The following is a 27,740-nucleotide window of genomic DNA, read 5'->3' on the forward strand; positions in this document are numbered from 1 at the left end:
CAAAACAAAAAATTATTTCCTACTTTAAACCTTGTTTTATTCCAACAGCTAGAGAGCAGGCTCAACTGAAAAACAAAAAATAACCAAAACATTTTTGCAAGCCAGAGAAGTACACTGATTTCAACACACTGGAACAAAAAGGTACTTCTTTTGTCCTGCATATGGAAGTTTATAATCTGAACAGGAAATGATTGCTGCAAGGAACTCTGCTTTTTCTCTATCTTGAGCCTGCTCAAACTTAAGCGCTAGAAAACTTTTCTGCATGTATGGGACATGCAGCCCAAATTGTACATGTTCAAATAGGGAAAGAAAGCTGGAAGATGCAATTGCATCTTTGCACCAGAACAATGACTGCAAAAGCTAATTCATGCATGTTTTTCAGGGGTCTGTGATTGCATCAAATGTGTAATTTATGCATGCTCTTCAATGCTGTGCTAACTTGGAAGAGATACTTGCATGATCAGCCCTCAACAACAGCAACAGCTTGATATGAAATAACCTGTTATACCTACATCTACATAAATTCTGCACAGGACACTCATAGCTTAGGGAAGACAACAACTTTTCTGTTCTGTTCAATTCAATATTTAATGGCACATTCTGTATGATGGTACATATGCAAATGACTGACACGAGGAGTTGACACTATCAACTCTCTTAAGCTCAACACCCGGTGTTTTCATTAGATCTTAAAAATTCTTCCTAATCTCCAAGCAGCCCAGTTAGCATACTGCTAATGGTTGCGCTTCTATTTAAAATGTTTTTGCCCCTTCATGTTCACCCTGCCCTGTTTGGACAAGGTGCTAACTTACCTTTGCATAAGTTAGCGCTCCTTTCCAGCCAGTGCAACGTGGAGGCAGAAGCAGATGCCAGAGTCTATAATGGTTTGCCTAAATGGTTTAAACTGATGTGGCCACTACCACCAGAAGAGAATACTATATGGAAAAGATACTAACATTTGCTGTTATTCAAGCCTTCAGGAGCTTTGGCCTAGACACATTAATAAGTTAACAAATGAATGAGAGAACATTAATAAGAAAATGAACAGGAAAGTAAAAGGCATAGGAAGTGCACTTAGCCGATTTTGTAAGGCATTCATTCAATGAAATAAGTATGAACTCACTTTTAACTCCAGTGTTGGCTAATTTGAACTAAATGCTCTACTAAGACCATATTCATGTAGATTATATTTAGTCCAATTAGGAAGAGAAATATACCAAATTGGAAGGGGTAAGTTTAAATCTAGATTAAGCGGATCCAGAAGTGCTAAACCCCTTTTGATTAAATTGGATCAAGTTGATTTCCTGCACATGCTATTTATTCCTTCCTGTGTTTTCTTCCTACCGCTCTTCATATTCAGGGCAAAGGCAAAGGAAGTGAGTGGCCCTTCCCTTCTCAAAGTTTGTGGGAAGTTCCAACATTCTACCGAAACAATTACCGAAAATTTGAATTCAGGCTTTCCTATTTTTCTTGGGATGGAGCAAAAACCCACATAAGATTTGCCAAGTAAAATTTGGCTGGCGCATTTCAGCACCGGTATCTGAATTCTGTAAAAATTCAGGCCCTTTTAAGTTTACAAATGCAGGATCACCTAACTGAACGGAGTTTCATTAAAACGCTAGTTTCAAACGATGAAAAGAGGATTTCAAACTGAATGGAGCTAGCAGGAAATACAACAGAAAGGCACCACATCAAGGTGAGTGAGAGGGATATAGTGAATGGCATGCTGCTTCTGCTGGTCCGATCCAGGGCAGAAGGAAAAGGAGCAGGAAAATGCTGGCAATTTAATGCCAGAGGGAGGAGACATTCCAGGTAAGACGGGTTGATCCAAGTCAGTATGTCAGCAAGAGAGGAATCTAAGCTAATTCAGTCCTCTTCCTCATATTGGCAAGATTATCTGTTCTTGGCTGAAGACTACAGCCACAAGTGCAGGCCATTCCTCTCACCAAGGTCTGGTATTGCAATACAGATACTTGTGGTGGATCCATTTGGCTTCATAGGGACTCCCCGCTACTGTCCAAAGTGGTTTCATCTGCCAGGGACTCCTGGGCAGATTGTGCCACCCTCTGTTCTGCTGCGGGGAGAGTCTAGCCACGCGATGGCCGTTTTCGCAGGAGGGTTGGCTGTTTGTGACTGTCAAAGCGTAATGGTCCTCAATCCTTTCTGGAGGACTTGGAGTCATAAGAGTTCTGGAGTCCATCCTCTGATGCGTAGCTTCTGCAGAAGAATGAGCTGTCTCTCCCATCTGCCTGAGGTTGGCTGGTTCTGGGGGGCTGATGATGGTGCTGTCCAGCCTAGTGGAGAAAACAAATATCATCATCATGATCCCTTTTATCATATGTGGTGGTCTTGTAGTAAGGTTAAAGCTTACTGGGAAATGGCACACAATGAATTGAAAAGGATGTTCAAAATAACTTTTGGGGGGGAACCAGAAGCTTTTTTTTGGTGAATTATAGGGACAGAACTACCTAAATTGTATAGCAATTTGTTTATGTATGCTACTACAGTGGCAAGAATGCTACTTGCCCCAAAGTGAAAAGAAGCAGAAGTCCCAGCAAAGGAAGAATGGATACAAAAACTTGTGGAATATGCAGAAATGGCAAAACTTACCAAAGAATAAGAAAGCAAGATAAAAAAACTTTTTATAAAAGAATAGAAATGGTTTGTTGAATATTTACAGATAAATTGCAAACAGATGAAAACATTGTCAGGGTTATTGTAATAACCTGCAGTTTCATAAGCGTATATATTTAAAGTAGATAATTAAAGGAGAAAAATAAAGGAATTTGGATATGCAGAAAATACTAAAAATAAATTTAAGGAACCACAGAAAGAGGGGGAAGTAAACTTGAAATGTTAAATTGATTGTAAAACTAATGAAATGTATAAACTTGAAAAGTATAAATAAAAACTTTAAAAAATAAATAAATCATATGACATGATCCAAAGGCTAATGGTGGTGATGTTCAGTTTTTACACAATCCTTTTAAAGCAATTCATCTAGACTGGAAGTACAAATTTGATACTGCCATCCTATTCAGAGCCTTCATTAGCCACTGTTGCCTTTAAGAATCAGAAAAGTATCTGGGCAATATCTTTTTTTTTATATATAAATATTTATTAAGGTTTTTAAGTATAAATACACACATAATAAACAATCTTACTTCTTTCACAACAGTTTCATCACTTCTTTGGGCTCCCTCACGTCTCCCGCTCCCATTTACATCGTTAAAAAAAAAATTTTCAAACAAATTATCAACTTGTTTACAATCTCATGTCCACTCACACATATAATCTAGCGCTTCTTCCAAAAAATTTTATATTTTCTTTAGTCTCACTTATCATCAAATTTAAATCTAGTTTAGTGGTGACCAGTTTTTTTATAATCTAGCATCCTTCTTAACATTCAACCAAATTACAATGTTTTTGTAGATACGTCTTGAATTTCTCCCAGTCTTCCTCCAACTTCTCTTCTCCCAGATCACGGATTCTGCCGGTCATCTCGGCCAGTTGCATATAGTCCATCAGCTGCATCTGCCACTCTTCCAGTGTGGGTAGATCTTGAGTTTTCCAGTTTTTTGCGATGAGAATCCTTGCTGCCGTTGTTGCATACGTATCTGGGCAATATCTAACTAAATCGCACTCAGAGTAGACCCACTGAAATAAAGGGATTTGGTTTATTTACATTCACAGCGAACAACTGGAAGATTCCTAGCAGAGAAGGAGGCAGAAAGACTGGCTACTGTGTTTGGAGGGAAAGAAAGACAACAATTTCCCTCTAGGGATTGAGATTGTTCTCTCCTCCGGGTGGGGAAGAGCTATAGCTCAGTGCTAGAGAATCTGCTTTGCACGCAGAAGGTCTCCGATTCAATCCCCGGCACCTGCAGGTACCACTGGGAAAAATCCATGAACCACTGCTGTAGGAGTGCAAATATCCAGAGTGTGGGGTCAGGTGCGATTACTACGAGGAATTCTAAAATATGCATCAAGCCATTGTGTCCATGATGAATGCATTGTGTTGACTGGGTTTAATTCATTGACAATCATTTCTGACCAAATCCCACAACCCTCTGCATCAATGGCCATTTCCTCTACTGCCCATTTCTCTTGCTTAACAAGTCACATACACAGCCCAGTTGCTTTGCCAGGCATGCATCCTGGGCCATAAAGATAGTGGGCAAGCTTCTTTGATGCAGCTTTTCTGATATGTTAATCTTAGGATGTTAATCTTAGAGCAGTGTGGTGTAGTGGTTAAGAGCGGTAGTCTCGTAATCTGGGGAACCGGGTTCGCGTCTCCGCTCCTCCACATGCAGCTGCTGGGTGACCTTGGGCCAGTCACACTTCTTTGAAGTCTCTCAGCCCCACTCACCTCACAGAGTGTTTGTTGTGGGGGAGGAAGGGAAAGGAGAATGTTAGCCGCTTTGAGACTCCTGAAGGGGAGTGAAAGGCGGGATATCAAATCCAAACTCTTCTTCTTCTTCTCTTCTTAGGGCCAGGATACAGGTTTCACATAAAGGTGATAATGATCGCTGTCCTCCTGGCCATCCTTCTCATCATGTGTATTGATTGTTTATGACCTCTGGGGTTGCTGAATGCACTCTTTTGTAGTTTTCATTCATTTACACCAAAAGTATGCATGCTTGACTAGTGTTTGTAATTTAACTTTGTCCCCACGTGGGGTTTGTTGAAATGCTCAGAAGAAATCTGATTGGTTCTTACGAACACTCTGTCAAAAGCTCTTTTGTGAATAAAACGACCTGGGCCAGGGGCTGGAGGCAGAGATTATTATACGCACCCTTCCCAGAGTCTTGCTGGTTCAAGCCTCTGTGTTTATTCTTATTAATCAGAGTTCAATCCTTCCTTTACTTTGGGAACGCCTCACACTGCTGGTCTATATAAACAATACCAAGTGGGATTGTGCCAGCAGGAGGCACTGTAACATACTTGCAGCGCTGCTGCAGGCTGAATTACCGTATTTTTCCCTCTATAACACGCAGATTTTTTCTCCTAAAAAGGAAGGGGAAATGTCTGTGCGTGTTATAGAGCGAATGTGTGGTCCCTGGAGCCGAAAAATTAGGCAAAAATCAGGCAAAAAATCAAATCGCGGCGCTGCACGGAGAAGTGAAACATGAAAAGAGGAAGTGGCTGCTTTCCTGCATTCTGCCTCAGGGTCTTACTGCCCACCCTCCTCTGTTTCGTTGCTGTGTTTGCTGAAACGGAACAAAGAGCAGGGAAAGCCCCTCCCCTCCAGGCAAGCAGAGGGGAATTCCTCTCTGTGCTGCTGGGGGAGAGGGGGAGAGAGGGGGGAAGGGAGAGAGAGGGAGGAGGGAGAGAGAGAGGGGGAGGGAGGGAGAGAGAGAGAGAGAGAGAGATGGCTGGCTTGGGTGGGGGGAAACTTTTGCCTTTCTTTCCTCCCTCCCGTTAAATCCCTCTCCTGCATTCTTAGCCAGCTGCTTCTCTGCACACCCCTCTCATGTCCCTTCTTTGTTTTTCCTTCGCTCCCCACTTAAAATGTGGTTACAAAGCATAGATCCACATGGATCCTCAGGATCTTTGCATTGGGTCACCCCAAATTCACCATCAGATCACATAGCATGTCCATGGCTACAGCCTGCACCAAAAAAATCACGCACCCACTGTTGCCTGGGGCTGCAGTGGTGCAAAAACGTGGTTACAAAGCATGGATCCAAAGGGATTCTCAGGATCTTTGCATTGGGTCACCCCAAATTCACCATCAGATCACATAGCATGTCCATGGCTACAGCCTGCACCAAAAAAATCACACACCCACTGTTGCCTGGGGCTGCAATGGTGCAAAAACGTGGTTACAAAGCATGGATCCACAGGGATTCTCAGGATCTTTGCATTGGGTCACCCCAAATTCACCATCCGATCACATAGCATGTCCATGGCTACAGCCTGCAACAAAAAAATCACGCACCCACTGTTGCCTGGGGCTGCAATGGTGCAAAAACATGGTTACAAATCATGGATCCACAGGAATTCTCAGGATTTTTGCATTGGGTCACCCCAAATTCACCATCAGATCACATGTCTGTGGCCACAGCATGAAGCCCAAAAATGATACATCCACTGTTTCATTCAGAATGTTTTTTCCCTTGTTTTCCTCCTCTAAAAACAATGTGCGTGTTATGGTCAGGTGCGTGTTATAGAGCGAAAAATACGGTACATAGGCATGTTTGGTTAGATGGTCCTGCACGTAGTAAAATACCAAACCAGAATAGCTTTTGGTGCCTTCAGTTGTTTTATTGGAAGAAAAGTCATGGGGCAGGAAAGTAACAAGAAGTACCTCTGTGACTCCTGAAGCTTTCTTGGTGAACTGAGGTTGTCCTCTAAGTCATCTAGATAGGAAGAAACCAGACAAATGCAGCATTTCAGTAGTACAGACATGACAATACCCCTCCCCCTCTCAAATTCTTCATAATGGAAGGCAGACACACTATATTAAAACTAGCCCTTAGGCAGAAATTCCTCAAACATTAGCAAGTAATAGCTAGAAAGAAACCAATCAGAGCTTCGTCAATTAATCTGTTCCACATGGTTGAGACTGCTTTTGCACAAGGCCAGAATTTGATATTGAAGACGTAATTCAAAAATCCTGAGAACCACAGCTTGGTTATTTCTTTTTTAAAGAAACATCTAGGGCAGTGTTGTTTTTTGTCCAGTAGGAACACAGGAATCTGCCTTACAAACAGGCCAGACTACAGTATTTGTCCATGTAGCCTAGTACACTTTACAGAATACATCCTTTGGCTGTAGAAAATTTCCAGGGTCAATCCTTGACATCTCCAGTTAAAGGATCCAGGTTGGAGGACTGGAAAAAGATCCTCTGCCAGAGACATCACAGTGCTAGGTGGACCAAGAAGCTAACTCTGAATCAGAGAGGTTCAATGCTTGCTTTCCTCCTCCCTCCCTAGGCCTTTTGTACTGTCTCTATTAAATTGTGAGCCTGCAGACAGGGACTGTTACCTGTTAATTCCTGCACAGCGCTGAGAAAACTTGCAGCACTTTAGAGCAAATAATAATGAGGCAGAATATTAAATAAGCACTGTAGAGGTGCTATCGAAACGTTCACCATGAACAGTGCAATCCTAACTGTGCCTACTCAGAAGTAGCTCCTACAGAGTTCAGTGGGGCAGACTCCCAGGTAAATGCAGTAAAGATTGCAACCTGGGCGAGTCCTTTATGGGCTAGGATCCCAGTGCTGTAATGCAAGTGTAGGGAAACCTTTGACCTTCCAGACATTGCTGAACTACAGCTCCCATCATCCTTGGCTATGCTTGCTGGGGCTGATGGGCGCTCTAGTTCAGTAACATCTGGAGGGAGGCAAAGGTTCTCCGGATCTGCTGAAACGGTTAACCTGTACAGTGGTACCTCAGAAGCTGAATGGAATCCATTTCAGAAATCCATTCAACTTCCAAGAAGTTCAGAAACCAAGGTGCAGCTTCTGATTGGCTGCCGGAAGCTCCCGCAGCATGAAACTCCCACAGCCAATCGGAAGCCGCGTTGGACGTTCGGGTTCCAAAGCATGTTCGCAAACTGGAACACTCACTTCCGGGTTTGTGGCATTCAGGAGCCAAAACATGCAAGTACCAAGGTGTTCGGGATCCAAGGTACAGCTGTATTTGCCCCACTACCCAGTCCCTTGAGGAAAAAGCTGGCTATAGATCTGGAAATGTCTCCTATGCCTCCAGCGGTCACTCACTTGCTCTTTTATCGGAAAGCTCCACGGCTGGGGCAGAGTTCTTGAAGCGGCTGTAAGAAGACTTCTGAGCCATGAGGCTGTCCTTTAGAGTGCCTGTCCTGGAGGGCGGGAGGGGGAAGACAAGCGGGAGGGTGGAGATGAAGCGGCGGCAGGAGAAAGCAGCAGCTAGGGCAGGGACATCAAGCAAGGATGCAATGGGACAAGAATGTCCCACAGGGAGAGGATGAACAGAATGAAATCCATCCAGTGGGGCACAGTCCGTCCCCCCATTCAAAAGGAATTATATTGCAGAAGGTTGTACCTGGAGGGGAGAAGTGAGCAACATTGCAATGTATTTTCCCTTGTACTTGGGCGACGTTACTGTATATCAACCCTCCGCCCCTACCTGGATTCATTACCCCAACCCTGTATAAGGTAGGTTAACTCAAGAAGGGCAAGCAATCCGCACAAGGCAAATGAGAGGTTTGAACCAAGGCTTCCAGGGTTCGGCATCAGTGATCTATTTGCCTACTATATTACACCAATTCCTGGAAAGGGAGAGGATTTGCAAGTTATTCCATAAGCCAGCAGATGCGGAACAAAAAAGACAAGACCACACGTTGAAACTTTGAAAAAAAAAAATCAAACTTTATTGAAATGTAAACAAAAGTTTTTGTATTTTCCATGCCAGACACCAACAGCCAAAGGCAGTTCAGAGTCTCAGGTGCTTTGATAAGAAGAGAAAGGGGTTGGGAAAGGCAAGAAGCCTCAAGGAGCGGTGCTTCTCAAGCAGCCAAATCTGAATTTAAAGAGAAAAAGGGTGAGGGGCAACGTTGGGAGTTCCCTACATCTGAGCAGCTTTTAAAGTCCGTTGTGTCCCGGGAAAAGGGACATTACTTGGGCTCATGAACGTCATTCTAGAGAACAGCTTAAGACGCTAAGCAAACTTCTGCCTTGTCCACAGACGTCATCTCCAAGTGGCTGCTGTCTCACTCAGCTTCACTTTCCCCCCGTTTAGCAATACTGAGCTGAGAAGGGTGGGGTCTAAAGATGGCAACTGGGGATGTGCTGTAAGACATAAGAACTGCTATGCTAGATCTGACCAAAGGTCCGTCACAGCTTTCAGCTGGATGCTCCCAGAGAAAAATGGCTTCCAACAGGCATGAGGAAGAGAGCCATTCCCCCATTTGGCCTCAGCATCTGGAGAACAGAGCAATACTGGGATGTATCCAGGGCTAGTCCTACTCAAGAGCTGGCCTACTGAAGTTAACAGACATGACTAACTTAGGTTCCTTAATTTCAATGAGTTTACTCTGTGTAGAACTTAGGTGGATACAACCTATTGTGTATGAACTTTAGAGGGCCCATTTTTTAAAGACCAGGCATAGGCAAACTTGGCCCTCCAGATGTTTTGGGACTACAACTCCCATGATCCCTAGCTAACAGGACCAGTGGTCAGGGGTGATGGGAATTGTAGTCCCAAAACATCTGGAGGGCCGAGTTTGCCTATGTCTGTTTAAAACCATAAAGGCTGTCAGTGACAGACCTAGCCAAAGCTATTTTTCTAGAAAAAGAGGTGCCAGAACTCATCATGAACGCCTCCCTTGTTTTCTTATAATGGCAATGGCAGCCACCTGAGAGTTGCCGGAACTAAAAGCAAGCCCTGGACCACTGTAAAATTATCAGGGCTGGCCCAATATAATAATAATAATAATTTATTATTTATACCCCGCCCATCTGGCTGGGCTTCCCCAGCAACTCTGGGCAGCGTCCAACAAAATATTAAAATACCGTAATACATCAAACATTAAAAGCTTCTCTAAACAGGGCTGCCGATACATTTTGCTGCCTCAAGCTCATCATAACCCCCACCTTTTTCTACATACGAATGAATCTTACTTAACACTGGTGACGGGACAGCATCCTCAGCAGAGATTAGCAGACCATTTGGCACATGCAGCTCTATTCTTCAGCACCTCCCTGCCACTCGTCACCTCTCAGCTTCTGCCACCTGAGGCAGCTGCTTCCCTTTGCCTAACGGTAGCACCGGCCAGCCCTGACATTTATAGCAACACTCGTTGGTGAAGCTCAGTGTCATTCAGGGGCATGATCTAAATGCAAGTTGTTAAGAGTCAAATTTAAAAGCAGCACGAGCCAAATACTCCAAGAACTAGATAGCCACTAGGCTGGGTTTTTTTTAAGAGAGAGAGAACAGATTAGATTCAGCCATGGAGGATAGGAGAAATGCTAAACTAAAACAGAACTTCAAGAATGACACCAAGTACCAGTTACGGAGGACAAAGAGTAGTAGGAAAACCATCTCCTGCATAATCTTCTTATAAACCTGGGAGCAACCAGCTGGCTGCTGTTAGAAACCAAATGCAAGATTAGGTGGAGCAACGCAGCAAGGCAGTTCCTACGTTCTTAAGCAAAGTAGTCTCCTGTTTTAGCTGAGCCCATGCTACTTGATGGCACCACCTATGCAAGGTGTAACCGCATCCAAGGGCAGCCCACACTGCCACATGATACAATTGGCGGACCACACAGGGTGATGACCATTGGCACACTCAGCAGGCAGTGCTTCAACCTACCCCTGTCTCTGGCCTCTGCAGTCTCCTCTCTGTCGATCTGGTGTCACACAAGCACAAAACAAACTGTGTATGCTGGAATGCGCGTGGCACTTTACAGTTCTGCAATTTCAGCGCACATAAGGAATGTAGCATTGGGCTCTGAAGTTAAGCATCCCAAGTCTCATGAATTTTCATTAAATCTGTGAGCCTGCGTGTGATGACAGATTTGAAATCAGGCAATGCCATGTTTTCAAAGCTCAGAAGCCAGAGGAGAGTCCGAAGGGAAAAGGCAGAGTTTCATTGCCCCTGAAGTTTCATCGCCACATTTTTATCCTGCCCTTTCCCCAAGCCGCTCAGGCAAGCACACATGACATCTGTATCCCAGCCCCCATTTTATCCTCACAACAACCCTGTGAGGTAGGTTAGGCACAGAGAGGGAAAGAGGGGGTAAGGTCACCCAGTAAGCATCAGGGCTGAGTGCGGATTTGAATCCAAGTCTTCCCCATTCTAGTCCAACACCCCAACCACCACACCACACAAGCTCTATATAGTTCCCTTGCTCCTTATATTATTACTACACCTACTGGTTAAGTAAACATCTAAATTACAGTAGCTAAGCAACCTCATTGGCAAGTTGCTAAAACAAGTTGCTGTTTTCCCTGGCACAAGAGTTTAGGCTACCTTGGCACTTTTATCCCCAATATATGTGCACTTGCTTCTCTGGCATAGTAATTCTCTGGCTGGCATGCCCGACACCTTTCAGTTTCTTGCTGGAGACCAATTCCCCCCTCCAAAGGCACGCAAGACCCAACTCTCATTCTAGGGGCTTCTGGTTTCCCGCTTCTCGTCCTCTAAACCTGTCCATCTCCACTCCCAAGTCTGAAAATAAAGGCCAGAGCTTCTGCTTCTCCGGCTGAGGTATCCATTTTAAAGCCCTGTGAAGACAGGGGCAACCGCTGTAGGTTTTGTCACCGGAGCCAGGTCCTTCTACGCTACATCCTAAACACATCAGAAGCCTCAGGGGTGACACTCTGAAAGGAATTCAGGGCAGAACATGCTATAGACACAAGAATGCCTGAAGGCAACACACAGTTGGCAAATCACAAAGTGGAGGAAGATGGGAGAATGCAGGAAGGTGGGCAAGGTGGGCAAATCAGCTTCTTTCTTCCTCTCTCTTAAAATTTGGCAGAGAGGGTGAAACTGCTATCAACGTTGTGTTCTATGGAAACTGGGTCACGTGGAAACACGACTGTGGCTCTTCTCACATTTCCACCATAACCACACTAAATGAAACCTCAATAAGTACCTTTGGCTACAGTCGCAACTCTATTAGGAGTTAATTTGGGGGATGGCAGGGGGAGAGGAGGAGATGCTGAAGGAGGACTAGGTGGATTTCGCCAAGAGCAGCTGTGGCCTTTGCCGGGCTCAACTCTGCTTTAGAGGGATTCTCCAGGAGAACTTTCCCAGGCCTGCTTTGGAACAGCAGAGCCCCAGCTTTGCAGGCAGGCAGACGGTCCCAGGCACAATCTCAATACTAATTGCTGGAAACTACATGAGTGCTCAGGCCCTGCCTGTGGGTTTCCCCATCTGAATTGGCCACTGTGAGAACAGGATGCTTGACTAGATGGGGCATTGGTATGATCCAGCAGGGTCTTCTTGTGCTCTTATGGTGGGGAAGCTGTGGCACCTCCAGATGTTGTCAGGCTCCCAGCACCCATAAGCAGATATGGCCAACGGTCAGGGATAATGGATTTAGGAGTCCAGCAACACCCCCACCTCTGACCTAGCATCTCTGGGTCAAGGGTGTCAGATAGCAGGGAAAACTCCTTTCTGCCAGTCAAATTAGACTGCGCTGTGCCAGATGGACCAATGGTCTGGCTTGGTACAAAGGCGCTCCATTGGTTCCATCTATGCATACCTTAAAACAGAACACACTGTGGCCCAATTTAATGTCTCAGCCACTCCCTCCAAGGTAAGGGTAACAAGTATCTAGAAAGTGGCTGAGGTGCGTAACGGCAAGGGCGAGGGCGGAAAAAGAGGACTCCTTCAGAGTAAGGGACTATGCATGGCAGGGGGGTGAGGGCAGATAAGGGAGTTTATAGGGGTTTCATAGAGACCCCTAATGCCTGTCCACTAGTTCAGCCTTGCAAGTAAGTTTACAGCAGCTCCTAGCCTGCCCATCTATCACTGTTAAAGTTAAATCATTCTTCCGGCCTGTCCCTATATCAATCTCTGCCATTCATAACACATGGATACAAAACGCACCAAACACAACAGGGAGCCTGACCCCAACTGGAAAAAAAAAACTAAAACAAACACGCTATACCGTAAGTTTTTCAGGGATCAGATCACTTTGTCAAAATCTATGATAAAAGTGGGAGGGGTTCCTAGTGACTAGCCAAACGTACAGGAGAAATATAACGGGCCCCAATTTTAATAATATGAAGCCGCCAGACAGCTCCTCTAACTTGGGCTCTGCTAAAAGCAGTGGATCCCATGTAAAAGGAAACAGGCTTTTGAAGCCCTACAAGAAATAATAATAATAATAATAATAATAATAATAATAATAATAATAATGCAAACTCTGTTTACCAGAGATAACAGCAGGATGTGTCTGCACCCCAGGCTGATGCCTCTTTCAGAGGCTCTGAAGTTACAACTGTCTCTCTCCAATCTAAAACTCACAGACGGCCGGCCAGGTAGCGCCTAACACTGTAAATCCAAAACCGTACCTCCCTCATGGTGGTAAGACTATAATAACCATTTCAATAATTCTCTTGCTTTTAATAGTAAAGTAAAATCTGCCATCTGAAATGGGTGCTCTCATCCCTTCTAATAATACACCCAGTCCTGACAGTGTTACGTTTTGTCACCAGTCCGACGACTATTCACTTAATCTATGTGGCCAGTTTTTCAAACGTGAAATCTTACAGAACTAAGTGATAATTTACAGTAAACTTGCATTGTCTTCTTTGGATCCATGATTGGCAGGTCACAACAGACGACTGACAGGTCTGTATGGTGACAGGCAGCAGACCACAATGTCAAAGAGTGTATACTTGGGACGCCAGTACTTTCCCAGCTGTAAGCTCTCACCGCTTTGGAGCTGAAGCCCAACTTAATAAATAATTTGAATTTCATCAAAGCCCAGCAGTCTTTTAAAAACGCAGCTAGGTTCCTTTCCTTAAGGGCATTCCGGAATCTTGGCATTAAAAAATTGAAGACCAAAAACACACACACACACGCACACGATATAAATAAACCCACATCCTTACAGGTTCTACCCATAAAGCTTATAAAAAGGAAGGGATGAGGAAATTGGATGTAAAACCAAATTTCGCTGCTAGAAAGAACTCAAGGATGCAAGTGGAGGCCCAACGGCTGGGTAGACACAGCAGAGACCGGCGATCAATGGCTGTTTTCAGCACGATTCAGGGAGCTGGTGGTGGAGAGGGGGAGGAAGAGAAGAAAGGAAAGGGAGGGAAGAGGAGGGGATTGAAAACAGAAAAAAGAAAGAGAGGTTAGACCCCCCAAACGAACCATTTGGGGAAAATCTATCAGGTTAAGATAACGAAGAAAACATCTCACTTCCGAGAGACACAGTGCTAATGGATAAATGGTACTCTGGAAATGGTGGGTATATTATACTTTTGATGTTGGATTAAGTGCAAGGATGAGGATGATGGATGGCAAGCACTAAGGAGGGGGAAGGAATGTGAGGGTGCTGCCATGGCAAGAGCTGTGCAGGACAGCAAGACCTTTCTAGAACCTCTGATTTCTGAAACTTCCTGAGGCCCTGCCTACATTTCTCCAAACCTTTTATAGCATATCAGATACTATTAACTGCTGTGCGAAATAAATATGACCCAGGGCACTCTTTATTCTGAGGAACCAAGGTGAAAGAGCATACAATTAGAATCGACGCGTTAGAATTGAAAGTGCATACAATTAGAATTGAAGACCCACAAAAAGTTTTTTTAAATAACTGCATTAGAAGCATGCATGGGAAATGTACAATACACTGTTAAAAATTGTATTTCATGCACAGCAACATCCACAACCTAAGATTAATATAGCCTAGTCATGCAAAACTGGCACATCTTTACGGCTTTATAGCTTTCGAGAGCCACAAACAAATCAAACATAATTTCATCTAGCACTCAGTGAGCCAAGTTCAAACCTAGCATCCTTTCGGCATGTCAGATGAAAAGCAAACTGACAAACTGCAAGCGCTCAGTCCCATTTCATGTGGTCTGCATGTGATAAAAGACCAATTCTGCCAACTAGCAGAATTGCATAGAGGAATTAGCCCCCCAAGGCCACAAGGAATGATATGAAGGATTAAATCCTGAGAGGGAGCCTGTGGGTCACTCCAGTGCAAATCTCTCTATTCCTATGTCTAGGGCAGCTCATCTTTGCCATCACTTTCTGTACTTTCCTACGTCTCACTCAAGGTTAACCCTGTACCTAAATGAGCACATCTCTGCCCCTCCCCTAGACGTGCAAGTCCCACATTTACTGCTGAAGGTCTGTTGCATTTGCAACCACGTGAACTCCACCCATCCATCTTGCCTTCATATCTTGGCTCGCTGTTGCCACTGCCCTCTCTGATTCCAAGGCTGCCTCTGGCACTCAGTCTCTAGTCCCAACATGGCCTTTTAACTCCTTTGTCCAGGAAAGGGTAAGCACAATGTAGCAACTAGGTACCTACGTAATACACTAGCAACCACTGCTAGGTGGAACTGGAGGTAGCTAGAAAGAGCATTGTAGCTATTTAAGTAACTACAACGCGCTCGTCCTTCTTCCCTGTACTGTTCACACAGCATTTTCCAGGGTCTCAAGACATACACCTTTATCCCAGGGATTTCAACACCCACCACCCAATTCCAGATGGTACAGTTTCAAAATAGGGTACTGAGCACATAGTTAATATTCTCCAGAATCAGATTTAATTTTACAAAGCAAGAGTCTAGCCCTTAGGGTATGAAAATATGTTTGAAGGCAAGTGGGAAATGCCTGGTGAAGTCTCAGAAGCCAGAGGAACTGCTGAACGACATTTTTAAAATTGATTTACAGTGGGGGTATTCAGTACCTTGCACAGCTGTAGTCTCCCCATCTCACTTGTCTATTATTAATATTATTATATTATATTATATTATATTATATTATATTATATTATATTATATTATATTATATTATATTATATTAATTTACAGCACGCCCATCCGGCTGGGCTTCCCCAGCCACTCTAGGTGGCTAACAGCATATATAAAAAAATTTGAAAAACACCAGACATTAAAATTTGACTGATGCAGGAAAGTAAAGTCAGAATGAAATCTGTAAAAGTAAGCCAAATTACACAAATCATTTCATTTTGTGATTTTTTTTTTTACGGGCAGCAGAATTCAGTTTTTCTTGTCAAGGACTTAGAATGCCTGGATGCATAGTTTGAACTACTTAAGTTCAGGGAACAGACTTTTCTGATAACAAGGCTCCAGTGTGACAGGACAAAAAAACCCAGAATCTGAAGTCATTTGGAAATGCTTGCTAGTGTTTTGATTCAGAGATCCTTAAGGACGGACTACTTCCCAAGCTCAACAGAAACAATATTCTATTCCACACATACACACACAGAGAGAGAGAGAGCATTCTTTCCCAGCTACTGCAAGATTTTCAGATACCCCCCATCTCCAGCTGTACCTGGTTCTCCGCCTCTGTGAAGCTGGGTCTCCGGGCTCACCATTCATCAGATGGTGGGCAGTTGAGTGGGGAGGGCAGAGGCGCAAGTTCTTCAGCAGCTCCTGCTCGTTGAGGAAAGGCTTGAGGCAGCCTCGCACTGGGGAGTTCCCCAGACTGCTGGAGCGGGTCAGTGAGCGAGACTGGTTGAAGGGCCAGGGTGGTTCAACTTCTTCCTTCAGGACTATTTGTGGGGACATTAAAAAAAAAAAAGGTTCAGTCCTCCAGTTCCTAGAGAGGCCTAAGGTATGCTATTCAAAAAGGCAGCCAATCTGGGTCCCTTAAAAGCCACAACATCACCTTCGCCTTCGCCTTCTACTTGCTGTAAGGCCAAAGACCCAGAGAACCACCTTGCTTTTTTCTCCCACTTGCACTACGGGAAGCTCAAAAACAGCTGCATCCTTACTTATGGAAGGCCAGGTAGAACAAAGTTTGAGCGTTTTCTTCTTTATGCAATGTTTCCCTGACATCCTGTCAGGGGACCAGTTTGGAACTGGCACATTCTAAAAGGTGGTGGCTGAGCCCTAGGATCTCGTAGCTCGCTCCCTAGACAAGGGAACCTCTTTTCTTCTAAAAAAAAATGCCCGCTCATTTCCAAGCTTGGATGGAATGTAGACCAGGCTTCCTCAACCTCAGCCCTCCAGATGTTTTGAGACTACAATTCCCATCATCCCTGACCACTGGTGCTGCTATCTAGGGCAGTGTTTCCCAACCTTGGGCCTCCAGCTGTTTTTGAACTACAATTCCCATCATCCCTGACCACTGGTCTTGCTAGCTAAGGATGATGGGAGTTGTAGTCCAAAAACAGCTGGAGGGCTGAGGTTGAGGAACCAGTCTGTTGACTCTTCTGACTGAAGTCTGTCTCGGATTTCAAAACTGACTTGCCACTTCTCCTAATCTCCGAAATCAAACAGCTGCCGTACCCTAGATGGGGCCTAGTGACCTAACTGTGACAAGTATCACAGAACCACGAACACATAATATGCACATTCCTCTGCTTCATGAAGTCAGCTGGTCTCCATCCTACCCTGAGAAACAACACGAAATGGGTTCTCTTGTCTTGGTGTCATTCACAACTTGCACCCTCAATCTGGAGGCTGATTTGCAATGCTCCCACCAAAAAGAGAGCCGCTTAAACCCACTTCAGTTTAATAACTCTTACACTCTCGGTCTGCTGAAGAATATGGTTTTATCTCCCCCTCATGACGCTTTTGAGGCAGCTTTCTCACTGGAGCTGTGAGGAGAGGGAGAGAGAAAGATGAATAAGCCTTTGAGGAGGAAGGGAAAACCAGTTAATCACATAAAAACATTTTATCTCAGATAAAATAAATAAAATAAAATAAAATCTTATTCCAAACATGAGAAGCAGTTGTGAGGAAGATCCCTTAATAATCAAAATAGTTCAATACTGGGAGGTATATAAAAAAAGGGGGGGATAGAAATAAGATGAAAATAGGAGAATAAGTCCAGCAAAGCCAGTGCAATTTATCAAAGTATGTTCTAATTCTTATATTCACAAAGTACAGATCAATAAACTCTAGTTCATCTCATCGGACCAATTGCCCTTGTAGAAGTTGATTATTAGTAGGCTAAAAAGGAGTATCATTTAATTATCTCCCTCGTAGATTTAAAAGAACACATCCATGGTGGACCTCCTTTTTACACCCCTAATGTTTGCCGAATTAATTTCAATTTAAATAAACAGTTTATTATCCTCTTGGTAGTTAATTAATTCTAGGCTTTCAAGTTTTGGAAAAGTTACTGCTTTGATGCATGGAGCTTGAGGCTGCGTTGGAGCTTAGTGCTTTTGGCTCCATCTCACCCCCACAGCTAGATAGCGGGACAAGCATCCGAATTGTGCTGCTGGACCCCTTTGAACCCAAAAAGAACCTTTTGGGCTTTCTCGGGGGTGCACAGCGCCCACGTGCTTCCCCCAGAACTCTCACGATGAGCGAGCCGTTCATGGAGCTTGCCGTCTGACACCATTCCACGGTAACCCGGAAATGGGAGTAGGGATTTTAAGAGCTTTTTCTGAGCAACCAAATGAATGGCAGTTCTAAACTGTGTGGGTGACCATCTAAGAATTAACCTAGAAGAACATGATTTCATGAATGGTAGTTAAGGCATGCAATAGGAACAGTCCCTTAATTGTATTCAAAGATCTAGCCAACGAGCAAAAACACGTGTAGGCAATCTATTCAGGAAATTCCAGGAACAACACTGGAAATCTGTCATTAGACAGCGGGCCCTCACTTCCTTTTCTCTGTGTTTAATTAGCATAATTGCCATTCCATTTTCAGATTCTTGGAAGATGCTGAATCACAGCCAACCGGATGTGATATACTTGTTCTACACTTAAGCTTAGCTTGAAATTATTACTCTCAAACCCCCATCAACGCCACTAATATAAATCCTGCGGTGGCAGAGGAAGCCGCTTGGGCGCCTGGGGTGGTGGGCCCAGGGGTGGAGCAGGGCGCACCACAGGGCCTCCGGAGTCCGCCTGCCTCCTCCCACTCAGCCACCCTACAGCTGGGGGGAAGGCAGCGGGCAGACCATTTGGGCAAGAGACGCGTGGCTCAGGCGCACTGTAGGCCCCACGGTGAGTGCCACCCGGCACTTTGTCATGCCCCTCAGTGGTGTCACCCGGCGCAAACCTGCACCCACTGCACCCCCCTTCGCCCTTGTATAAATCCATGATGTAGGATTTTTATTAATGTAAAGAAAGACTTCAGTTTTTTGGAGCCGCCAGCAGGCCCAGACAGAGCGGGGCCATATGGGCCACTTGGCCCAGGCCTCCGATTCCAAAGGGGGCCTCGGTCAGCATATTTTTTTAAAGCACTACAGTATTGTATATTTTCCATTTTGTTTTTATATGCAGATACGGTTCAAGCCTTGAAATAAAATTATTTGTCAGCATAACTTTTGTGATAATTATTTATATACTTACTTATTTATAAGACTTCAGTTATCCCCAGGGTAAAAAAAAGGGAGGCGGCACATTATATACCTGGCCCGGGCCTCTGCCTGGCTCTGCAAGGCCCTGGCTGCCAGTCTTGGGGGAAAGGATAAAATTGTACATGGTGTAGACAAAATGGGGAGCTTTTATCCCTCTCTCATTATACTAGAACTTGGGGACATTCATCCCCAGGACAGAGAAAAGGAAGCACTTCATCACACAGTGCATGACTAACCGTGTCTGGAATTCAGTACACAAGATGCAGTAATGTCCCGCCAGCATGGACGGCTTATACAAATTCATCGAGGGAAGGCTATCAGTGGCTAATAGCCATGATGGTTATAGCTCTACTTCCACAGTAGACTGCAATATCTTTCCAAATATCAGCTGCTGGGAACCACAAGTCGGGGTTGCACTCAGGTCTTGCTTCTGAGCTTCCCTTGGGCGTTTGGGTGACTACTGTGGGAAATGGGGTGCTCAACTTGATAGGGCTTGCTTTTATTTTGGACCAAAACAGCATCCATACATCTGAAGCCTTTCATGACTTGGACATTCTGGCTATTTGGGCCCAGAATAACCATCTATTGCTTGAGGGTTCCATTTTAACTTCATTACAGGCACAGAATAAAGTCATTCCATTATTCAGCTCAAGAGTGGGAAACAGAATCCCGTGGTCAGTCATGTGCTTGTGTAAACCGTCAGATCATTGTGCACAACGCAAACACTGCATTCTACCATAGATTTTGGAATCCTTAACATCACAAGCTGCAAATATTGAGTATTCATCATGAGGTGGCAAAGGTAACTGACACGCAAAATGCTCAGAAGCCAGCCTGTGTTGAGGGAGATCTTTTTTAAAAAAAGTGAAGAAGCTTCTATACCGTTTGCCTCTTCTAACCCTTCTCATGAGCAGCCCCCCACTCTTAATCACATGCAGAATTACAGCAAAAGGATGTAGCAATGTTTATGCCACTGACTCACCATGGTGGTGGCTGAAAAAGCCCTGGAAGATCACAAAGTTGTTCACCTGAAAGAAGAAAAACAAGATTTTTTAAAAAACAGCCAGCAAACCAAACCTACCCCACTGTTCCAAGCTTCTTGTGAAACACATTTGTACGGCTCCCTACAGTTACCTCCCCACTCACCCTCTTTTTTGCAGCTGGTCTGCATATTTGCTTCGGGGGGGAGGGGATACAACTCTTAAGGGTAAGAGCTTAGTAGCAGAGCATATACTTTGCATCTTGGTTTGTGCAATTTATAAGCCTTTCACTACATGGTGACAGGTCATAAAAATAACATATAAAACTGCAATATGCACACACAAAACATCAAACTATCATTCAATTAATCATCAGCAAAACACTTATTACAATATACTTGGAAACAGGCAATGAAACAAGATCGTACTGACTGGCTACTCACTATTCTCTTTAAATACAATCAATCAAAGATTCCCAGTAGTTTTTGAGCACAAGGTCTTCAGGAGAACAGGGTAGAGCAGAGATAAGGAACCTCTGGCCTTCCAGACACTGTCAGACTGCAACATCCATCACTTTTGGCCATTAACCATGCTTGATGGGGTTGATGGGAGTTGGAGTCCAACAACTCCAGCTGGAGGGCCATATGTTCCCCACTACAAGGCTAGAGTGTCTGCTGTGTGGTATAAGGACCTGTGCGGCATCCTACATCCCTCCTCTGTGATGCTTAAGCCAGTGACACCAGGACCAGCTCCCAACCTGGTTCACGGCACATTTACCAGTGTGCCGTTCCAGTGTGGCATCTCAGAACCACCTCTGGGCGACCCAGAGAACAGTCAAGACGCAAGATACACTTTTGCTGCTATGGGGCTGTAAGCTGCCTAGACGGAAGATCGTTTGGGAGATCCAAGTGGCTCTGAGAGGATGTGCCAGGTAGAATAAGAGAGCATTCAAAATCCATTTTATTCTTTGCTTCCTGCACAACACACAGCTATTCCCAACTTCTCTGGAGCCATTCACTTCTTGCCCCACAGTCTGTGCAAGCTTAAAAATGAATACTTTCAGAGATGATGGACACGAACTCAAGTGAACAAAGTATTATTGCATTAGCTATCAAACTACCTTGAGGGTGATTTTTTATTTTAAAAAAACCACCACCACCACCAAGTGGTGTATAAATTTTATAAAACAAATAATAAAATAAGTCAAAAGATGAAGGAATTGCTGTTGCTTTCTTCCGTTCTGGCTTCCCATCACAAAGAGACCAGCTCACCTGGGGAATAGTGTCACAAAGATTATAGTGTTTCCGGAGAAAGCAGAGCAGCTTCTCTGAGGGGCGATCCACAGCCAGTTTGTGAGGCTCCATTCGCTCTTGCTGAGGGAGGGGAGACAGAGAGAAGTGAAGATAAAGGTTGGGGACTACAGCTTCCACCTCAAAAGAAGGGGTACAATTTAGGAGCTGGATCTAAAGCATCAGTCGCGGGGCCAGCAGCAAGTTTCTATGAACCCTGAAAGGTTCAATAACAGGGAGAACAGGTGAAAAGAGATATCAACAAAACCAAAGCAACACTCCCAACAGCAGCTCCTGTTATTTACAGAAGAGAAGTGCAACCAGCTTGCTAAAGCTGTGAAGCAACTCACAGGGCAAGAATGTTAAACAGTGGATCCAAAGAGCTTGTTCCAACCCCATCCAGGTCAGCCTGGCTACGTGAATTAATTAATGCCTATTGGGATAACCATCTGCACTGGTTCCATACAGCTAAAATTAAAATGAACTGAGAATAGCTCCAGGGCCATAGAAACCACAACAGCCACAAATAAGCATTGCACATTGGATGGGATGTGTTCTCAGAGAGATAAAATATCCCCTGGAGAAGACTCTGTGGAGAAAGTGTATTTCATGCCTGTTGACCACAAATAAGGTGATCAGTTAGACAAGAATGAAATCTCCACACAGATTGATTCACTGTGAAGGGGACTGAGCCTTTAAATGTAGGAAGTGGGCACATGGAATACAGGGATATGTGACCCAGCCAGGATATTACAGGAGCAGGGGAGAGACAGAGAAAGAGAGAGAATATGCAGAGGCACACCTGCAACATGTAATGGAAGAGCTCCTTGCCATAGCCATGCCTCTGGAGGGACTCGTGAATGTAAAAGTCCAATACGCACAGTGGTTCCACTTCGTTGTGAGTTCCGTGGCGGTCCTGAAAGAAAGAAGGAAGACTTGCAAGATGTGTATCTATATATAAAAACAGAGCAGAGTACAAGGCACTTCATACTCGCACCACAAGTAACAGAGCTAAAATATCTGAGCCACTTATACCAATACATGCTAGTTTACACTTACATTTCTGAAATTCAGGCCCCATGTTTTGACCTAGCATGCAACACAATTAAAAGGAAAACCAACTATAGCTCACCTAACTATATTGCTAGCACTTTCATGTTAAAAATCCTCCTTCCTTCTACCTCCAACACATAAAAATGTCAGCTGACTTCATGGATAGAAGGGAGGCAGTTGTCCCCACCTAGTTCTGCTAGATCTCTCAGTGGCCTTTGATACCATCGACCATGATTCTTTAAGGAAGAGGATAGTCTTAGTCCTGTTTGGTACCAATGACCCTTTTGCACCAGAGACAACTGCTCTGCACATAAAGGCAACTTCGCATTGCAACTTACCAGTACAAAGAGTTTCTTGTATCCCACCTTGAGGAAGCCAATTATGACTCCTTTCCCGGCCCTGGTAGCAATGAAGAAAAGATACAAACCATTAGTTAGAGATGTATGAACAATGGGCCACTGAGGCAGAGGAGGGCTATCATTTATTACTGTAACATATTTATTCCTGACGGCGCCATGGGATCTACATTCACTTAGAGCCAAAACATTGTTTGCAAAACACCTGCTTATTTACACTATTAGGGCAAGTAATAAAACCTGCTGTATAAAATTGAGATAAGGGGCCCAAGGTAGACTATCAATCTTCCCTAACCTGGTGCTTGCCAGATGTTTTTGACTACTGCTCCCATCAGCCCTGACTACCAGCCATGATTACTGAGACTGACGGAATTTGGAGTCCAACAAATATCTAGAGGGCCAAGGTGTCCTCATCATTGAAATAGAGGCTAGATGTAGCAAGAGGAAACAGTAGCAAGAGGAAACAGTACAGCATTATTAAATAGAGACCTTTTTTGCTTTTCAAATTCCAGAATCATAATGATTTATGCAAATCAGGAAAATGTATGCTATTCCAAGAGCAGAGGATTTTTGGTCACAGACAGAGGGAAAGAAGCACACAGACACAGGAATACATGGAACTAGCAACTGTGAGGGACAAGCAACTGTGCTGAAGGAAACAGGGCAAGATCTCCCCACCCACCCAATAAAAAAAGAGTGGGAACTCTGATATTTCAAGCATTTTGCAAATCCCTGAAAACTATTTCTATGGTTGCTACGGCTAAACAGATTGTGTAGAGTTCCTGTGTATGGTTCAGAACAACAAAGCCTTTTCTTGCTGCATCCCAAGATGTTCCCACAGAAATGGCTTGGGCTGCAATCCTATGGACACTTACCTGGGAGTAAGTCCCACTGAACTCAGTGGGATTTACTACTGAGTAGGCATGCAAAGGACTGGACCCTTAAGACTCCAGCCCCTCAGTCGCAGCCACACTCACATTTTTGCTTCGCTGTCCTTCAGAATGTAGAGAACATGGCGGTTGGTTTGCATCCGTGAGGCGCTGGTGATTGGAGTTGGCAGATTCTGGGCCTGAAACCAAAAAGTTTCGAGTTTCACTAACTCGAGAAGATTTTTTTATTTTTTTTTTAAGGACTTGGAAGGGCAACTGAACAAACTGATATCTGAACTGGAGCTTATATCCCTTGGAGAGAAAAAGTTCCCCTCTCTCCTTTCTTGCATCCTCTAGGCAGAACTACACTGCAAGACAGTGAATCTTCCAGGCCAGAGCAATTTAAGACCCAGAAAGCCAAAGCCTGCTGCTTCACCTGTGCTTCTGCCCAGGCATTTAGGAGATGAGTCATTTTCAATGGAACTGTTTCTCCCATCCACCCACTTCTGCTCCACAGTTACATTTGTGTTTTAGTTACAGTTTTAAGTGAATTGGCCGAGGCTTACAAGGGATAGGCAACCTGGCTTCACACACATCCTCCTGTTTACCCAGAAACTATCATCTACTCATGGCCCTTTGAACCCTCCAGATGAAAACCCTGACCCACCTTGGCAGAGGCCCTGCCCATCTCATCTATGATCCTCATGAGCTGCTGCTGGTGATCCACCCTGGCCATGAAGAAAAAGAGAGAGAAAGAGAAGCAACTAGGTTGAGAGCCTGAATAATCTAATCAGAACAGAAACCTAGAACAGGAAATGGTCCAAATCCTTGAAGGAGGGGAGGAATGTTTGACACGTTGGAGGCAGCATAGTATCAGGCAGCTTCTGCAATGCCATACCCCGGGACAGAAAGAAATAACAGGAGGTTCCTGGAATTGACTGAGCACATTAGGAAAAATAGCAACTCAGAACAGAGATAAATTTTGGAAATGGTTTAAAGCTGCCTAATAAAGATCCACCCAGGATGCTAAGCAGAAGAAGACTGCTGCTGGATCAGACCAGAGGTCCATCTAGTAAAGCATCATTTTTTTCCTCAGTAGCCAATTTGTGTTTCTGGGAATACCACAAACAGCATATGAATCTAACAGCCCTCTCCTGTTGTTGCTGACAAAAGCAAAAGGATAACAGATTAGTCAACAAAAGGTACCTCATCCATGCAACCAGGTAATCCTAAAGCAATGGGGCACCCCCCTGCTATACACTGTGGATAGATGGAAAGAATGATGCTAATGTAAACCAATTTATTTTTCATGCTTCAAGACCATGGTTTTCAGACTCTGTTCTGAGAAATTCTAGGCTTCCTTGGAAATTTCTTAAGAGGTTCATCCAAGTAACAGCAGACAAGCTTCCATGAAAGGCAACTTGATCACCATTACTTATTGGCCTTTGCAATGCTCCCCCTGTAAGATAGCTCAAAATACATACTAGATCACCACCTCTATTATGAAGGGGCAACTGTGGAACCTCAAACACCTAACAAGAACCCTACATCAGGGTAGGGTACCCTGGCCCTCAGGACTCTCACCAGGTCACAGCCCTCATCAGCCCCACTTCACATCTTCATGTGTTTTTGACAGGCTAGAATGCTTCATTGAACACTGATAATGTCTATTGGGTGCCTGGATGGAGGATGGGGAGGGGTGTGTCAGTGTGTAGAAGAAGCTAGCCTACTGTACAAAGATAGCACACAGAAGCTCCTGAGCAAACATGTTGATGCATAAAGGATTCCCTACAGATATAATAAGGGACGCGGGTGGCGCTGTGGGTAAAAGCCTCAGCGCCTAGGGCTCGCTGATCGAAAGGTCGGCGGTTCGAATCCCCGTGGCGGGGTGAGCTCCCGTTGCTCGGTCCCAGCGCCTGCCAACCTAGCAGTTTGAAAGCACCCCCGGGTGCAAGTAGATAAATAGGGACCGCTTACTGGCGGGAAGGTAAACGGCGTTTCCGTGTGCTGCGCTGGCTCGCCAGATGCAGCTTTGTCACGCTGGCCACGTGACCCGGAAGTGTCTCCGGACAGCGCTGGCCCCGGCCTCTTGAGTGAGATGGGCGCACCAACCCCAGAGTCTGTCAAGACTGGCCTGTACGGGCAGGGGTACCTTTACCTTTACCTTTACAGATATAATGCCTGAGAGGCACTGCTGTAAGACAACAGGAATGCAGGGACAGTATCTGCCACAGGGAACTGTTATATCTTTTCTGTGCAGACTTATAGAGCAAAAATAAAGCCCCTGCAAAGCACATAAAGCAACAGGGATCATTGTTCTAAGACAATAGATTGAAGTAGATTAGCCACCATTCTCAGGATGGCAGCTGTAGCTAATTTTAAATATCCTATCCCAGGCTGTGCAGGTAAGAGTAAACCTGTTAGCTACTTCACTTTTAAGACTGTTCATGGTCGAACAGAGAACTATAAATCATGCTCTGAAGTAGGCCGATAACATTTAAACCTCACTATTAACCATTTTAAATTATAATATTCTATACTATCATCTTCAAAATAGTAGTAGCACCTTATATGCAACAATCTTCAAAACACCCTTACAAGGCTATGACAGTGTTGAATGTTGACATGTTGAATGTTAGCCAACAAAGCTTAGGTTTAAGTTAACTTTCTTCAGTTTGTATAAATGTCTTAATCATCATTTTAAATTTAAAAAAACACCACCACCAGGCATCTATGCTAACATGCAACCATGGAGCAATGGACCTGTGAACCATTTATCATTTCTGTACCTACCCATCCTTCATCCACTTCAAGCGTCACAAGCACAGGCTAACCCCCCACTTTATTCCCAAAACACGTATGCGAACGTGAGGCTAGGATTCGATTCTCTTTTCAGCTAGGTGACCTTGGGCCAGTCGCTATCTTCAGCCTGACCTACCTCACGGGGTTGTTGTGGGAGGGGAGAAATGGAAATAACAGGTAGTGACGGGGCGGGGGGCGTGCAGGGGGGGGGGAGAGAGAACCACGTCTGAACAGCCAGAATTCCTTGAATAAAAAGTTGGGCACAGATGTTAGCATGTAAACAAAGAGTGAAAGAGCGAGAGCAGGAACATTCATGGCTAAGGTCACATGTCTGGGAATAAAGCCCCGCGGCATTGACTTCTGAGTCAGGAACCAGGGTGTCAAAATGTGAACCTACATAAAGGTTGACACCCCCATTCCCAGGGGAAAGAGGTGAGAAGCAGCTAGGGTTATCAATTACCCAGCATGCCCCGCGCCTGAGACAATAGATGGGCGTGGGAACAGCCGCCAGGAGCGGCTCCTGAGGGCGTCACGGGCGCGCAGGGAGAGCGCCTCCCCGCGGTGCTGAGGCGCAACTGAGGGGGTCGGACCGCCGCCCTGCGCTGTTTTCGCGGGGCGAAAGGAGCCCCATAGGCGAGGGGGGCGGGGGTGGGGGGGTATGGCAGCCCCCCCTCCGAAAGCCCGTGCCGCTGCCATAGTTACCTGTGGGTCGTGGCGAAGCCGGCCCCCCTCCGTCCCGACGGTCGCAAGTGTTGATCCACCGTCGTAATCCGCTCCGCGAAGAGCGCGTCCACGTCGAAGGGGAACTCCATAGCCCCGGCATCCGGGTCCTTTTCTCCCTGCCGCCCCGGTCGCGCCGACTCACGCCTCTGAGCGACGCGGAGCGCGCGCGCGGCCGGCCCCGCCCCTTGGCGACCGGGCCTGCTGCCGGCGCCTCCGTTGCCAGGCTCGCCCTAGCAACCGGACGGCCCCTAGCAACCGCCGCCTTCCTCGCCCGCCGCCGGGCGTCTAGACATGAAGGCCCGCCAGCGGGGGAACCTGCCTCCGTTGCCACGTTTACAACGCACTTTCCCTTTGGAAGTTCAGCCTTGCCCTGGATGTCCAGCAGCATGGATGTCTGCTGAGTTGTTGTCCCTGTTCGCCAGCCTTGCTTGGCTGCCTTGCTTAAGGATCTTTTATTTTTATTTTATTTTATTTTTAATTGAATGTGTTTTATTTTACACCGTGATGTGAGAACGTGACACCTGTTTAATAAAAGTATACACATCTGTAACTTGACCCAGAATGTACTTTTAATGCACATTTTTTTTAAAAAAGCGCTCATCTGACAAATTGCTTTGCAGTCCAATAATAATAATAATAATAATAATAATAATAATTTATTTATTATTTATTATTTATATCCCGTCCCTCTGGGCGGCTCCT

The 27,740-nt window shown here is 45.0% G+C and overlaps 1 protein-coding gene across 3 annotated transcripts; it reads right to left on the reverse strand.

Moving 5' to 3' along the window:
- Positions 1-562: 562 nt before the first annotated feature.
- ATAT1 (alpha tubulin acetyltransferase 1) lies at positions 563-27,205 on the reverse strand. Of its 3 annotated transcripts, XM_081853539.1 has the most exons (12): positions 27,018-27,205; positions 24,181-24,241; positions 23,622-23,713; positions 22,627-22,687; positions 22,038-22,151; positions 21,218-21,319; positions 19,949-19,994; positions 17,174-17,245; positions 15,976-16,195; positions 7,727-7,824; positions 6,311-6,362; positions 563-2,294 (listed from the first exon to the last, which is right to left on the reverse strand). In XM_081853539.1, exons 1-12 carry the CDS (start codon positions 27,125-27,127, stop codon positions 1,943-1,945), a joined length of 1,380 nt encoding a protein of 459 aa, XP_081709665.1. In that variant the 5' UTR covers positions 27,128-27,205; the 3' UTR covers positions 563-1,942. The 3 variants fall into 3 exon arrangements, with proteins under 3 accessions (XP_081709665.1, XP_081709667.1, XP_081709666.1); XM_081853541.1 differs by lacking the exons at positions 563-2,294; positions 7,727-7,824 and having other exon boundaries at positions 6,327-6,362; positions 27,018-27,200; XM_081853540.1 differs by lacking the exons at positions 563-2,294; positions 6,311-6,362; positions 7,727-7,824 and adding an exon at positions 11,616-13,714 and having other exon boundaries at positions 27,018-27,199.
- Between the last annotated feature and the right edge of the window lie 535 nt (positions 27,206-27,740).

The sequence above is a fragment of the Podarcis erhardii genome (assembly GCF_964252035.2).
Source record: "Podarcis erhardii genome assembly, chromosome: 2".
Lineage (NCBI taxonomy): Eukaryota > Metazoa > Chordata > Lepidosauria > Squamata > Lacertidae > Podarcis > Podarcis erhardii.